At 30.8% G+C, this 17,436-nt stretch overlaps 1 protein-coding gene across 5 annotated transcripts in view; it reads right to left on the reverse strand.

The window, feature by feature from the left end:
- Nucleotides 1-17,436, reverse strand: part of LOC115884532 — a 125,267-nt gene that overhangs the window by 29,832 nt on the left and 77,999 nt on the right. For 4 of the 5 annotated variants that reach the window (XM_030903161.1, XM_030903170.1, XM_030903138.1 and 1 more), the window contains exons 2-3: nt 11,079-11,152; nt 10,071-10,414 (exon numbers count right to left, since the gene is read on the reverse strand). In XM_030903161.1, coding sequence (XP_030759021.1) covers nt 10,071-10,414; nt 11,079-11,125 — 391 coding nt within the window. In that variant the 5' untranslated portion in view covers nt 11,126-11,152. Of the gene's footprint in view, nt 1-10,070; nt 10,415-11,078; nt 11,153-13,822; nt 14,089-17,436 lie in introns of those variants that run through there. The other variant, XM_030903142.1, reaches the window with a different exon arrangement.

A 17,436-nucleotide genomic window follows, 5' to 3' on the forward strand; every position in this document is an offset into this window, starting at 1 on the left:
TTTAAAAATTATAGAAAATAAATTTATTTGCAAGCAACAAAAACCAGTTTCTCTTGCTCATTTGGCAGATAATTGCGAAGTTAAATTATTGCAATTCACAAATATCATACCTGATATCTGTGACAAACGTATAATTCAGTCAGATAGAGCAATTTTTATTCAACTACAAACCAGTAACACTTGGTTATTTGCAGTTCCTCATCCAGAAACTCTTACGATATCATGTAATAATAAAAAAAATCACGTAGATGTAATACTAAAAAATTGCGGTAGTGTCACTATAGGTAAACAATGTAAAGCTTATAGCGCATCATCAATGCTAATCCCTCATGGAAATACAGTCCAGTCCAATATTTCAAGTGATTTTATTCCACCATTCGACATTAGTGATAATTGTTGCGAAAGGATAAAGGAAGAAAAAATAAACATTAGTGAAATATTTCTCAACGAACATTATAGGAAATTAACAAAGCACATCCCCGAACTTAATGTAGCGAGCCATAAGCTAGAAGATATTGAAAAGTTAGGTGATGAAATTCTAAAAAGGAAACTTGTAAACAATTATACATTTCCAGCATCTGTAATTGCCTATATCTTAGCTCTTCTTGCTATTATTTTTATTATTTATAAATTGTATACAAAATGTACTAACAAGACAGCCTGTTGCGGAATTATTCCAAACTTATGCATTAGAGTTAATCAGTCTGTGGAACCATCTTCTAGAAATAGTGATAGATATGTTGCTCATTATAATCGTAATATTAGCCAAAACTCTGAAAATGTAGGTAACTATGAAAACTCCGAAGAAGAGAATGTTAATTTACAGGCGCCCTCGCGCAGACCCATTGGGTATGTACCATCAAGGCGACCATTAAAAGAAAAATAATTTCCGCATTTGATACATTTTTAAATCTGCAATAGTTATAAAAAAAAATGTTAGTTAAGTTAGAATGTAAGTTAGTTATAATTAGTAGTTAAGACTTGTATAATACTTTTATATATGTACTTTTATTCATTTCCATCTGAGTTATACTAATTAATTATATAAACATTTGTTTTGAGATTTCATATCACTTTCACCTCATGAAATCTCTCATTAAGGGGGGAGGTGTTGTGAACATACATTTAATATGGTTATATGTATATGTATATTCGACAAATTGTATAAAATATTATTTTTACCCTTATTCTACGGCTATGCCTAAAGAATTTAAGGTACGAAAAATACCATCAACATTATTATTCTTCTCAGAAAGATGGGTGATGCAAATAAACAGAACCATTACCTTAAGATGAAATTTGGAAGAAATAGTCATAAATAGTTGCATCATTTTTAGTTTTCCTTTGTAATTCGTTTACTTTCAGACGCGATGTCTGGTTTCTATTTACTTAAGAAATGGTCATGTTTGTCCCTTTGCAAACCTACCTGAAAATATTATTAAGAAATAGTAGGTACGCCCGTGGATTTTCGGAGAGGGCATTCTCATAAAAGCACGGTCACAGAAGGGACCGGGGACATTCATAAAAATTTTTCATAGACGTAATACTGCTAAATTTATATTTTGTATTAAAAGTTTAAAAATAAAAAGTAATAACAACTTAGTAAGAATTTAATTATAAAAAAAATAAAGAATAACATTCCCAACAAGTGGTGATACGAGTCAAATAGAGAACTACAACATTTGGTGGCAGCGACTACAAGATTGGTGACGACGGTGGTCCAATCCAGGATCACGACATTACGTCTTTCCTATTCGCACGTTTACAATGCCTCCTATGTGACACCGATTGCTCGTTTCTACCAGTTAGAAATTGCACTGCAGCAAAATGCACTCCAATCCTTCATCGGGCAAGGTAATCACGTGTGCCTTAAAGCTGGGTACATATTCGTACAGTGCAAAAAGAGTACATGAAAATACGTTTCTGTTTTTCATTCTAGACATTTTTCTAAACGTAGACACACAAAAAAACTTCTTGCGGAAGTGTACGATTTTCATTTATTGATAAAATATTGTAAAATATAGCAAGATTTGAAAAGTACTCGGCAATTGGAATTCGTAAACAGACGCGGCGCGTTTTAGCTTACAGCGTGTTCTGATTGCTTTTGTTAGGTATGTTTTGGTGTGGTTTGGTTTATTGATTTATTTTTCTTTATTTCCCTTTTTTTCTCGGTACGGTATTAACTACAGTCTAAATTACAGTATCTATATATACTAGGTTAATTTCATACCTACACAAGAAAAGTGTTCGTTAATAAATAAATACGTTTAGCAAGGTTTCCCGCGGGCCACCTTTTTCGTCCTGCCCGATGAGGAACTGGAGTCCACTTTGATGCAGTGCAATTCCTAACTGGTAGATACGAGCAATCGGTGTCACATAGGAGGCATTGTAAATGTGCTTCCTGTTACTGTTCAGCCAAAACGTATGAAGTAAAATCTCCTGTGTAGTAGAGATGAGTAGGATGGATACTAATCCACGGACGTCTTTACGTCGTTGGCAGATAACGAAAACATAAAGGTGCGTATACATATGGCGAACACAACGCGAGCCGAGCACGAGCCGAGCCTGCCACAAGCTCAATTCGTCATATGCGTACTCCTCTTGCGAGCGTCTCGCGAGCCGCTCACAGTGTGATCGTTGCGATCCACTTGTCGGTTTTTGCGACGAACACAAAGGAGCTCGCAGTTATAATTTGGATGGCTTTGTGGCAGATTCGTCGTTATTCATATTTTGCTTCAATTAGTTGAGTTGTATAGGAACATACTATTTTGTGGGACCCCAAAGACGAAAATTATTTTAAAAAACCATAAAAAAATAGATGCCTGGAAGGAAATGGCCACTTTAATAGGCAAACCTGAAGAAATATGTAAGAAAAAAATTATAAGCATTTGGCAACTTATAGAAGAGAGGAAAAAGGAAAAAGAGTCAGTAGGAACAGGAAAAGGTGAGCTTTGCAAAAGAAGTATGTTTATTTATAGAATGACATTTATTCAACTACCATCTGAAAAACATATTAGTACAAAAAGTCTGAGTACACCCCTTTTTTTCTTGTAGCAACTTTTTTTACCATAATTAAACTAATGGTACATTTAAAATCTTCAATACGTTTCTCAGTTGACGTATTCATATCTCAATTTTTTCAAATGGAACGAGGGTGGCTCATTAGCATTTGTGGAAAAATCATTTTTTTACGAATAATTTGATACTACACACTTGGTATTTCGAGTCAAATTTTCGTTACGAACCCCAAGTTATAATTTCAAGTAAACCATATGCGAAAATATCAAATGTTGACATATGATATGTCATTCTATTCAGAGTGTCATTTTCTATCGAATAAAGTAAAAAATAGCGAGGGTGTCATTTAAAAATCAAAAGTTGTAGACATTTCCGGTGAAACAGGAAGTGACCGAAAACAATTGAATATATTAATCAATCCTAATTTATGTCATACACTAACATACCAAATCTCGTTTTTTTAACTGAAAAAATAAAAAAGTTATAGGGGGTGAGCCATTTTCGAGACGCACCTGGTATTTTGAACACTTTAAATTTATGAAACTACTTAAAATTAAAAAAAATTCAATGTTTTTAAATGTCACACCCTATATATTATCATTTTTTTCTGATAGATTTTACAATATTTTGAAAATTTGCGACTTATTTTGAATTTTTCAATGTTTACTCCTTTTTTTTAATTCATTTATGCAAAAACATCACAATAGGGTGTTGCATTTAAGACGACATATTTTATATCCGCCACATTTTTTTTGAAGCACTTTGTATACTCCGTAATAATTTTAAATTGCGTATCTTAACCTTCCCTATAACTTTCATATTTAAGATTTTTCTGTAAACCTCGTCACAAATGAGATAATGGACTTTAGTCTATCGTTGACTCACCCTGTGCCCTGTCACAAATTGGTAATGTGTGGCCCTGTACAGGGTGGGTCAAATTCGACGCTTTTAAATGGAAACACCATTTTCTATAGGAGATAGACAAAAACTAATATCGGTGTCTGGAGCTCAATTTTTGTCAAAAACATGATGGTAAAAACCGCATATCGATATCTGTTACCGTTTCGGAGTTACGGGGTGTTTTTCAAAAATATGCATTTTTAACAAACCGCTGTAACTTTTTTGCTATGGAAAATTTTGTATTTTTATGAAAACTTTTCCAAAGCACCTTTTTACGTAGAATTTAATGGTTTAAGTATAATTTTTCTAAAATTAATAATTTAAGAATTATCAACAGAAAATTTGATTTTTTTATATGGGACACCCTGTATATTTGTAATTTATTGAAAATAATTTAAAATTACCTTTTCAAAAATATAACACACTTGATATTTTGCTCGATGCCTCTTCGAGATATAGAGTATATAAAAATTCGTCGGCTTTAAATAAGTAGGCTTTGAACGGCCAGTAGCGTAGCGTAGGTCCCGCTGCACCCGCAGCGGCGGGGGGGCCTCGTGATTTTGAGGGCCCCGCATTATTTGTTCCTTTTTTACATTTTATTTGTTCCTAGTTCCTATTAATTTAATTTAATTTGAATCATATTTTTATTAGAAAATTTCTATTTATGTTTATTTATTTTGATTATTTCGTTTTCTTTTAGTACCTAAGTTTTGTTTTATGTTGATTTATTTTGTAATGTTTTATTTTTTATGTTCCTTTATTATTATTTTTTCTTATGTGGAATAAGTTAAATTTTTGTTTTTATATATTAAATAACTTGATATACCTACATAAAGCTATATTATGTTTTTTAGTGTTTTTTTTTATTTTAATATAAGGGCCCCTAAAAAATCTTGCGGGGGGGCCTCACATTTGAAGTTACGCTACTGTGAACGGCACCAACTGGAATGCAAAAAAATTCTAGCTGTGAGCATCAATTAAAACGAAAATAATATTTGCTATGGGAGATGCCGAATTTTATAACAATTTAAAATATATTTAACCAACAGCAACACATTTAAATTATATTTAATAACAATAAAAAATAAATAGCAAACCAAGGCTGAGATTTTGCTACAGGTGTTCAACATATCGACCGTCTTCTGTTATGGACAGACGGGGCAGTTTTTGAACATTTCCCGCGAAATTCATTAACTCAGGGGGGGGGGTGAAAGATACCCTCTCATAACTGCTAAGTATTTTTAATTCTTGTCTAGATTATACGGAAGAATAAGGAACCTTTATTCTTCCGCAAATATATCCATAGGATTAGATCCATGGGCACTAAGTCAGGCGGCCTCGGCGGCCAACGACTCGGATCTTGGTTAGCTATCCAATTATTCTTGAAATTGGCTACAAAAATTTGCTGATAACTTTACCGTTTAGAGGCGATGCGTCGTCTTGCTGGAAAAATATGTTTTCAAGTTTCATTAAGTAAGGGGTCCAAAGCCTACTAATTAAAAGTGGCGAACTTTTAAAAATTCTGTATTTCGAAGGGGATTATGACAAAATATCAAGTGTGCTATATTTTTGGAAAGGTAATTTTAAATTCTTTTCATTTAATTAAAAATATAGAGGGTGTCCCAAATAAAAAATCAATTTTTCTGTTGATAACTCTTAAATTATTAATTTTAAAAAAATTATACTTAAACCATTAAATTCTACGTAAAAAAGTACTTTGGAAATGTTTGTATAGAAATAAAAAATTTTCCATAGCAAAAAAGTTACAACGATTTGTTAAAAATGCACATTTTTGAAAAACACCTCGTAACTCCGAAACGGTAACAGATATTGATGTGCGGTTTTCACCATCATGTTTTTGATGAAAATTAAGCTCCAGACACCGATATTAGTTTTCGTCTATCTTCTATAGAAAAGGGTGTTTCCATTTAAAAGCGTCGAATTTGACCCACCCTGTACAGAGTTCGGCAAAGAAATCAGCAGACGAGGACTACTTTCAAATTTAGTTTTTTTTGTAAAAAAATATGTCATTCTATTTCTTAAAAGATTATCTGTTAAATGCCGATCATTTTGCGTCTAGCATGAATCAATCCCTATGCCCCAGCTATGATGGAAGGCTGTAAGTGTGTCTCGACTATTTGCTATTATTATGTAAAGTTTGTAATGCTGTGCGTCATAAATTTAAACCTTAACGTCCTGTACCAAATAAATAGAATAGCTAAGATCAGGTGATAAGTATATGGCAAAACGCAAACATCAGATTTCCCTAACGGACTACAAAACTTTTAAATGCAGTTTGCTTCGTGCAAAACAAAATTTAGTAAAATTAAAATTAAATTTAATTTGTAAACAGGCAAAGTTAATTGTGAAAATTATGTCGTTTGGTAATAACCATTAAATATCTAACAATTTTGTAAAATTATATTATTTTGTGAAATTATGCAAAAATACTTGATTTTTAAAAGTGGCTTCCTAGAAATTCTGTAATATCCATATTATTTTTTGCAAATTTGCTTATACTTTTTCAATATAGGCATCACGTAAGATCTTTAGACGATCTTTCATCTTAATTTAATTCAAGTAAAACTTTTTTTGTCTACACATAAAGTTTTACTCGACACGTTTTGACTAACAGGTAAGTCTGAGAGGTAGAACCTTATGTGTAGACGGGGTTTTTGGTAAGAACATTAGTTCAGTACGCTTGATGACACTGTAGCTAAATCTTTACTCGTCTTTATTGTTAATTAATTCACCTACTTTTCACTTGTTCCATTTAAGTAATGACATTTTACCAAATAAGCAACTTTTTATTAAGACTATTTACGTAAATAAAAAAAACTAGTAGATGCACTTAAGGCCAATTAAGTGCAAAATGCGAATTCGTTGAAATTGTTTTTTCACTTCACATTAAAATCTATCACTTCTAATTTAAGATCTCTAAGTGACTTGCTTGTACCGATAACAAATTAATTAAACATTTATAGAAAAGATTTCGTTAGTAAAGTGAATGGAAGAATATCCTTATAAGAGTTTAATAGCACAGAAACTTTTTCTCTTGATACTCTGGCTGAAAATACGAGTATATTATCAAGTAACATAAAAAAATAAGTCTCTCATAGACATAGTTATATTCGGGAAACTTCGACAGCCTTATTCTACAGATAAAAGTAAGAAAAACCTCAAAATTTAAGTGAGGATGCAGTCAATAATCACCACACAGGCTAATAAAACTACTTTTTCAAATTCGTCAAGCTTTCGAGAATTTTATTCCCATCATCAGGGCATTTTATAAATTCACGAAAATGTATTAATTCATTAGGCATTGACTCGTCTAAATCATTTGGATAACAGGTTATTAAATGTCTGGACCAATGACTAAAGAATCCAAGGACAAATAACGCCCGAGAGCAAATTGTGACGATGTCACCAAACAGTGCCGTGACACATATTTTTCATAACCTAGCTGTTTGAAGCAATATTTATATTTTTTGATAATTGTTTTGACTACGCCTATGGTGTATCATCCTAATTAATTACGAAAAAAACGTATTAAAATGTTAACAAAAGGTACAAAACTAGTATCGACGTATAGCACATATCAAGTACATATAGATGTTAATTGAAATTGAAGAATAATTATCGAATTCAATAAGAAAACGCTGAAAAGTTGGAGTGGACTGTTTATTTACCTATGAAACGTAACGCCTGGCTCTTTCTTATCGCTGCTGCTTTTACACTTGAAAGCTGAACAACTAATCACCATTGTAATAAAGTTTATACAAAGTTTACTACACACAAACTATTAAAAATCGCTAAAATTGTCGCTGGTGACCAAATGATGACTCATTGTTTGCCACCAAAACAAAAAAAAGGTCACAAATTCTGCTGCAGCCCGTGTAGGGGCGTTACATGTCCTTATATTCTTTAGTCATTGGTATGGACATATCGGTAATGTCGTCAATACTTAAAGTAGATAAATCGCTAAAGAAACCAAATTTGGTTGAAAAGTCATTGTAGGCACTTTTCCTGTAGGAAAAAAAAAATATCAAGGATTAATTTATCAATAATAACATTAAATACATTTATCCTAAAATCGTCCCTAGCGTTAAATAGAGTTTCATTATTACTGGTTTCATCAAATTGTCGTTTCCGTTTCACTTTTCTCTTTTTATCTGCCGCATATTCTTTCTCAGCGAACAATTCTATGGCCCTTCTTATGCCCTTCTTTTTTTTGCGGCGATTTCAAAGTAAATGGAGACTTTATATTCGAGGTATTTATGTATTTATTAACTGGATGCATGGCACAATGCAGTAAAAAATAACCCAAGCGAATTATATATTTAAACAATAATAATAGTTAAGTAAATAAATATGTAATCGGCTAAGGCTATATTCGAAATATTTTATGAACAAATAAAAGTTAAAAAAAAAGATAAATATTTTGGTATGCTCAAAATTTGCCGCCCCTAAAAATCTGCCGCCCCAGGCCCGGGCCTAATTGGCCTAGGCCTAAGTCCGGCACTGCATTTCCGTCGTTTCCGGTCATCCGGTTTACTTAAAAAAGGCCTCTTGGTAAAAATCGTTACGACTAACCGTTCTCAAGATATTTCGAATGTAACAACTGTCAATACATGATGTCATTATTTACAAAAAATAAACATGTTAACTAGATAGTTATTTGACTGAAATGATAAATCTGGCAACATATTATTTTTTTAATTTAATAATATTCTTTGCTAGAAAAAATTATGACGAAAATTTCACACCTCTACTTTTCAACCAATAACATGCTTTAATGTTGACTAGTTACCATGGCAACTGAAAAAATTTCCGGAAATTTTTTCGAGGCGCCACGAAACTTTAGTGGAAATTTTTTGACAGTTGAAAAGGTAAACATAAGATCTACAATCATAATGTGAATGAACTACAATGTCTATATATTGAAATATTACCCATTTGAGTTTTAGCATTTGATGTAACTAAGGTTGGTAATATTTTTTATTTAAGGAAATATGTTAGATATACCTACATATGAATTTCTTCGAAATTGCCATGTTCTAAAAAATATAGTTCTGCCGCCTTTATTTAACTAAAGCTGAACTACAATGAACAGAATCGCAAACAAAAATGACAAAAACACATAATATGTCAAAAACATCAATACCTTGGCCAACTTAACAAATTGAAATTATTTTAAAATGTCATGTTGGATTAATATTTTTTTTTCAAATTTAGGTGTGAAATTTTCTTACCGAATACCACGCAAGCTTAAATTATTCCTGGAAATTTTCTTTCGGGCACGAATATTTTAGGAAAATTATCCCTCGTCTTCGACTCGGGATAATTTTCAAAATATTCGTGCCCTCAAAAAAATTTCCGAAAATAATTTAAGCTCTTGTGATATTATAAGTGATTATTTTTTGTCAATAATGACATGTATTGATAATTTACATCCCAAATATCTTCAGAACGGCTAATCGTAGCGATTCTTACCAAGAGGCCTTTTTTACGTAAAAAAAATCACGGAAATGAATATTTTTTCACTCAGTAGTTTTATACAGGTACAGACAAAAAGTTATTACTCGTCAAACCAGTCAAAAAATATGTAGGTGGTGCCCCCTACAAGTAGAAGTCGTATTATTGACATCGAAATAAAATTGCTCGTGTAAAAAAACATCCAGGCACCAATTTCCATTCAAATAATGGAATTAGTTCAGCAATTATTTGGGAAAAAGCGAAATAAAAATGAAATTTCTACACTTTGTAGCTCCGAAAATCATTTTAGAAGATTAATTTATACGAACATTTTTACTTATTTTTATCTGTAGAATATGCTGCCGAAGTTTCCAGAATACAATTCGGACCACCCTGTATCTTAAATTAAGAAATTCGCGGTTGGATTCCTTTTCTCAATCACCTCAATTCTCAACATGACTCCTTGGTGTACGTAATTTAAATGTTAATATTGTTTTTCTACGATCGAAAAATAAGAAAAACTTATTTCTACTGTTTCTGGACTTTTTTACGTACAAACGGTGGATCTATTGAATTGTGTTACCATTACGGTAGAAATTGGCAGAAAAAAATGCAGATATAGAGAAAAACTGAAAATTTACATGGCAGCTCTACGTTTTCGTTAGACAACTTCTTACCTAAGTCATAATAACTACTTCGTCTTCCAGCCATATTCCTCGAAATGTACTGTACTTCATCGATATCAGCGTAGTCTCCGGATACGTCCAATAATCGGCTGTTTCGTTCCCTATCCGGCAGTCTGCTGTTACCACCAGGGACATAAAAAAACGACGTCGAATTGGCTTCTCCATAATCTACACCGCTGCCGCTTGAGCCATCGTAGGGGAGCGAAGGGCTAGATGACAATTCCATCGATTCCAAATGTTCTCGGATGTAGGCGTAGTTTTCCAAATCCCATGGATCGATGTAGGATTGTTTGGGGAGAAGGGGAATGTTGTGATAATCTCGCAAGGATTCTTCGCTAAAAAAATAAAGAAATAATTATACATCGTTTGGTAACTCGAGGATGCCTATTTACTATAATTATGCTAATATCTTCGGTCTGAAAGAAGATATCAACATCCGGTTTTCGCTGTCTTTTTAGGCTTTTATTACTCTTTACTCTCCGACTATCGCATTTATTTTTTTTAGAAAAACGCGCAATGTTTGTTAAATAGTAAGACAGCGCCCCCTAGCGTCTACGTTTTAAAGCTTATTATTATTATTTTTATGGAATAATATACATTAAGTAACGCTCTTTTAAACGAGCCCTCGCTTGTTGGATTCTGATCATCCAGTCCGGAGTTATTAACATTTAAACAGAAACAGACCTAACCTTCCCCCACCACTTTATTTAGTACCACTTATCTAAGTAAAATGTTACAAACATTCTATTTTCTTATTTTCCATAGCAGTTGCGCCCTCTAGCGGCCGTTCTACAAACTTGAAATTAATTTCCGGCAATTTCTCATAGCCTCTTTAGTTATAAATATTTTTTCCGTATACCCTACGCGGCTAATACTTTTCGAGATACAGCCGAGAGCTATTGGAAAAAAAATAAATGGGAAAATACGAAAATAGTGATAATTTAATTTGTTTGTTATGTTTCTAACTTTTCATCATTGGCAAAGAGTTTTTTTACTAACCTGTCTGAATCTGGTGTGTTCCAATATAGATCTTGATGGGGTCTCATCTTGTCGCGTTAGTCATGTAATTGGACCTGCAACAAATATATCAAACATAAGTGTTGAGATTTTATTCAATATAGATCATGTTAAGCTCTCATTTTGTTACGTCAATTATGTAATTGTCACTTAACTAATTGTTTTATACAATTGTCTATAACAATAAATATATAAAACTTATACGTTAATGGGTCTTACGAAAGCGTAGAGCTGCCATCCCAACAATGAAATATAATTTTAGCAAAATTTACACTTTCTGTAAATTTACAGATTTTCTGTAAATTTACACTTTCTGTATGTGTTAAATTTACACTTTTTCTGTAAATTTACAGATTTTCTGTAAATTTACAGATTTTCTGTAAATTTACACTTTTTCTGTAAATTTACACTCTTTCTGTAAATTTACACTTTTTCTGTAAATTTACACTTTTTCTGTAAATTGCATGCGAAATTTACTACCCAGCAGAATGACGTCTCGGCATCGACCTGCTCGTTACTCACTAGTTACAAGTGAGCATTGTTCTCCGCTGATTAAGTTGCTATTGTGCCTATGTAGTACAGATATTCATCAGAGATTATGGACGAATACATTAAAACCTACTTTCATATCGGATTAAGTCACAAAGAAATTTTGACATGTCTGCTAGAGGATGGTTATGCCCTAAGTTTACATCATTTGCAGACGACAGTTTACGTCATCCCAGAGGTGGAGGCCATCAGATCCTCTTGCAAACAGTAATGCATCGGAAAGGTGAAAATACTTTCCGGGTCGATTAAAAGCATATTAGAAAACATATTAAACAAAAAAATGCCATACTATTATATCACACACATTCGAAATTTAATACATAATCCCTAAAATAAGAGATCACCCGATTTTCTGTACTATGTTAGACCCAGGTTCAGTATAGACGATGAGGAATAATTCTTCAAGTATTTTTGAAGAGAGTGTGGTTTCAGAACAAAATATATCTTTGAATATACTGGGATATTGCTTAATCTTTTCATATAGTCCGCATGTCTTCAATCCTTCAATTAATTGCCGCAGTGGTTCCCTAATTCTGTCTTTACTAGTAAAGACTTTTGTGAATAAACTGGCGTAGAACAGAATTCGATGGGAACTACTCGTAGAATAACGCACCACTGCACAGTGTTGCACCTTATAGGGGAATTGGGTCAAAATTCATATTTTGAAAACAAACTAATATTAATTATTGCGACTATTTTTATTTATTTTGTTTATAAGAGAGCCAACTTTTGCTCCAAAAATGATTGCAAAATTGTCATCCCCTATGCGAGGGTGTCATCCCCCAAAATTTTTCACATGGAAAGAGGGCCAATTTATACCTTATTGAAAAGGTCTTTTATTTACCTAAATATTGGTGTATAGTTCTCCAAAATCGATAAGCCCCTATTGAAAATATGGAGGTTTGAAATATCAATAATAAGGAAAAAAATGCAAAATAAATTATATCAAGAAATTTGGAAGGTTTTTTAAACAAATTTTAAAAATACGTTATTTTAGGGTAAAATCCATAGAGAAATCTTCAACATTCAAGTGGGGGTATCATCCCCCAATTTCAAACCCCACTATTTTCCTAAGGGGTTGATTAATTTTTAAAAAATAACCAGCATTATATAGATAAATTAAAGTTCTCTTAATAAAATATTACTTGACCACTATTTCCATTGGAAATAAATTGGGGGATGATACCCCCACTTAGAGGGTAAAAGAATTTGCTATGGTTTTAATACATTTGACGTATTTTTGAAAATGTGCTAGAAACTTAAAAAAATATATTATAAATTTAAAAATAAATATTTGGCATTTTTGGTATAAAATCCTAAATTGAAAATAGCAGAGGATTTCTTTAAAAATAGAAAATTAACAAAAATCACAGAAATGCGCAAAACATGATGTATATTATTTTAATTCTACAATATTACAGTTGAGGGTTGGAACCTTTGGTGTTACACAGCAAAATAAAAACACTAAATCAGCACAATACACCAAAACACTTTTACTTTTACACTGGACGCGCGTTTCGCTAACCATGTTAGCATCATCAGCAGATGATTATAAACTGAGTTATTATTTTACAAGTTATATTTTATATTACTATATTTATATATATATATATATATATATATATATATATATATATATATATATATATATATATATATATATATATATATATATATATATATATATATATATATATATATATATATATATATATATATATATATTATATTATATTTTATTATTACAGTTATTTTTTTTACAAGTTACCCATTTTACCCATTTTATATATATATATATATATATATATATATATATATATATATATATATATATATATATATATATATATATATATATATATATATATATATATATATATATATATATATATATATTATATTATATTTTTTTACAAGTTATTTTTTTTTACAAGTTACCCATTTTTCGTATAACATGCTGTTGGGAATAGCAGAGGATTGTTCTAAAAATAGAAAACTAGCAAATTCCGCAAATCTCCGCAAAAATGATTATTATCATTTTAAACTAAATTGTTTAAAGATTTTATTCTCAAAATTTCTTCGGACTATATTGATATATTTTTTGTAATTCTAAGTCAAAGTTGATTTTTTTTTAATTAAATAAATACTAAAGGCAAATAACGTAACTGACTGCTTACCTTCTAAATTAATATCCATAGTCTCCTTAATATTAAAAATAATAAAAAACTTAAAATGACAAAGTGCCTCTTATAGAATAAATTTTACACTAATCTTTCAATTAACGCACAAAATTATTTTTCGTTTTCTTTATCTCTGTTTCTTTGGAATTCGTAAACAATAAAAAAAGAACATTCTATTTTTATTATCAGCAGACATTCCTCTAAAGATAGGTGTATTTACAAACCCAAAAATAAATACATGCATTTTTGAATTATGTCCATTGAGCGCACCAGTGTGCACTGTTGCCACTAACGCATAAATTAACAGAAAAAGTGTAAATTTACAGAAAATCTGTAAATTTACAGAAAAAGTGTAAATTTTGCTAAAAATATTTTTCAATGTTGCGATGGCAGCTCTACGCTTTCGTAGGGTCTAGTGTTAAGTGTTGGGATTTTATTTATAAAACGCGTGTATGTGACATAAAACACATTCCTAACTTTCTCACTTTACCAAAAGGGGATAAATTGGTCGTAATTTTATGAATTGGCACTTTAGCAACGCTTTATTATTCGCCGAAAAACCATATTTACTTTGGATTGTTTAATAACGATTTAGTGCTGAATGCTAATGAGTGTGTTATAAGTAATATGTTGAAACAATCTATTTGATTGTCCGCAGAAATTATATAATGTCAATAAGTGGTATTTATTTACCAAAAAAAAGTCTTACATAAATTATAAGAAATAATTAAATTTGTGTCGTCTATCTTAAATAAATATATTATGTCCTTATACAACTTGTACCGTCTTGGAAACCTACCAAAAAAAGCAAAAAATATTTGAAGGACAGTAAAAACTACACACGTACATCGTGCCATCTTTCGTGGGGAGATTCCTCGCGTTTTTTATAAAATATCATCATTGGTCCGATTCTGCTTTGTTTCGTAGCTACAAGGTGTTAAAGTCTTAATATTCTTTCGATTTATTATAATTTTCTTCCAAGTACTTTTAGTGGTTCAAATGAAATTTTGAGGGTAAAAGTTACTATAAGTGCTACATATTTTAACGTTAAAAAAGTGGAAATAAATTCACCAGGGACGTGCATATGGGTTATCAGTGGAATATTAAAAAAAAACATGTGCCGCCACTGACTTTTTTTCTTTTAATATATTAAATTGTGTAGGCCGTTTAATGCCAATTAAAATCTATCTCTTGATATTTTGTCGATTTCGGCCTTCTTGATGATATAAACGCTATTTTATTAATCACATTTAATAAAATTAAAATAAAAATAAAATTAATAAATCATATATGTGACCTAATTTATTATTAAATATTATTACTATTAGTCCAACCTACAGCAATTTCAAATAAAAAAATAATGGTATTTAAGATAATTAAAAAACCTAATTTTAAAAAGTTTTAACATCCTGTTATGCATTGCATTTCTATTATACTATGCATTTCTATGCCCATATTTATAGGAACTTTTTTCATATTTTTTGATGAGGAATCAATGAGTACTTATTTAAAACTTTCGCAAGTTAATGATAATAATGATATTTTTTTTAAATTTTGCTATTACACTTGGATTAAGGCAAATTAATAAAATTACGTTTATCTCATCAAGTAGGCCGAAATCCGAAATCGACAAAATATCAAGACAACTTTTAATCAGCATTAAATGTTTACACTATTTCGCTAACAAGAGAAAAAAACCAGTGGCGTACATGCTTTTTTTTCGAAAAATATTCCAATGATAACACATATTTATGCACGTCCTTGGTGAATAATTCGACATTTTTTAGCATTCAGATATGTCACATTTACACTTGGAAGAAAATTACAATAAGTTGAAAAACTATTAAGACTTTAACACCCTGTAGCTACGAAACAAAGCAGAACATAGACTTAAAATAAAATATAGACTGAGCATCTCATTCATAAATAGCTGGAACATGCGGTCAGACAATGTCTTGTTATTGTTGTGTTATTGTTTTAGGTTATAAAGAGTGCGACACGAGCGATAGATAGGTTGTCTCTGTCGTAACGGTCGTTCCCTGACGACTCTGCCGAGAAACACAACACTGTCTTTCGTTTTTCAAGTACACCTGAACTCTCCGTCTCATAGCCGGGTAATTTTTTTATTTTAATGAAGCTATAATTAAATTAAAAATATATCGTATTTAAACTTTTTTATATTTTATTAAGATTTAGGACAGGTTTTTTAAATATAAGTTTAGAAAAAATGTCTTAGAGTCCAAAAAGGATAAAAATAATAAAATACACGTTATAGAAGAAATTTTATAATTGAAATTACGTAATTTTTGATATTAATAATAAATTATTAATTTTAGTCAAACATTTACAACCCCTAATATTAATCAAAACAGGATCTATTCCACAGATATAATAGAATCGGCGACAGGGAGAGAAAAAAAAATATGATTGTTGTAATTTTTTTTCTGGTTAAGTGATGTCTTATGTATAAATTAGAAGAAAACATAAATCTGTTCCATTAAAGCAAGGAAGATGATAGGAAGTGGATAAAATGAAAACTACATTTATTTAACTCGGTACTGTCTTTATTATACCGGGTGCGTCCGAAAAGTGGCTCATCCCCATAATTTTTTTATATTTGCAAATAAAAAAACAAGATTTAGCATGTTAGTATATGACATAAATTAGGATTGATTGACGCATTCAATTGTTTTTGGTCACTTCCTGTTTCACCGGAAATGACTATAACTTTTAATTTTTAAACGGCACCCTCGATATATTTCTACTTTATTCGATAGAAAATGACACTCTGAATAGAATGATATGTAATATGTCAACTTTTGACATTTTCGCATATGGTTTAATTGTAATTGTAACACGCGGTTCATAACGACAATTTGACTCGAAATACCAAGTGTGTGGTATCAATATATTCATAAAAAAATGCTTTTTCCAAATATGCTAATGAGTCACCCTTGTTCCATTTGAAAAAATTGACATATGTATGATTAAAAATACGATTTGTATATCTTTTAACCGGCCTAGACAAGACACGAAACCTATTAGACGATCAAAACTATTTTTCCAAGGCTCCTTGATTAAAACTTAGTGTTTTTAACAACACCATGGCACCCTGGATTGAAATTTAAAATAGGATATGTTTTTAAGCGACAATGTCAAAAGTTGACATATGATATGTCATTCTATTCAGAGTGTCATTTTTTTATCCAATAAAGTAGCAATATACCGAGGGTGCCTTTAAAAATCAAAAGATGTAATCATTTCGGTGAAACAGGAAGAGACCAAAAACAATTGAATACGTCAATAAATCCTAATTTGTGTCATATACCTACTAACATACAAATCTGTATTTTTTATCTGAAAAAATAAAGAAGTTATAGGGGGTGAGCCACTTTTGAGACGACCCGGTATATTAAAAAATATTGTTTCATAATGTAATATCATTTTAAAATTCTTGTATGTTATTTTAGATTCTGAAGATAATTTTAGAATAAACCGGAATATATTTTTAATAAAAACATTATTAATTATTAACAGGGTTATAATTATGATTTTGTTACAATGTAAGTAAGTAAATAATGTAATGTAAGAGAAAAAATTCAGATTTTACA

This window comes from Sitophilus oryzae, unplaced genomic scaffold (assembly GCF_002938485.1).
Source record: "Sitophilus oryzae breed Bouriz unplaced genomic scaffold, Soryzae_2.0 scaffold_111_pilon_pilon, whole genome shotgun sequence".
In the NCBI taxonomy this organism is placed as follows: domain Eukaryota; kingdom Metazoa; phylum Arthropoda; class Insecta; order Coleoptera; family Curculionidae; genus Sitophilus; species Sitophilus oryzae.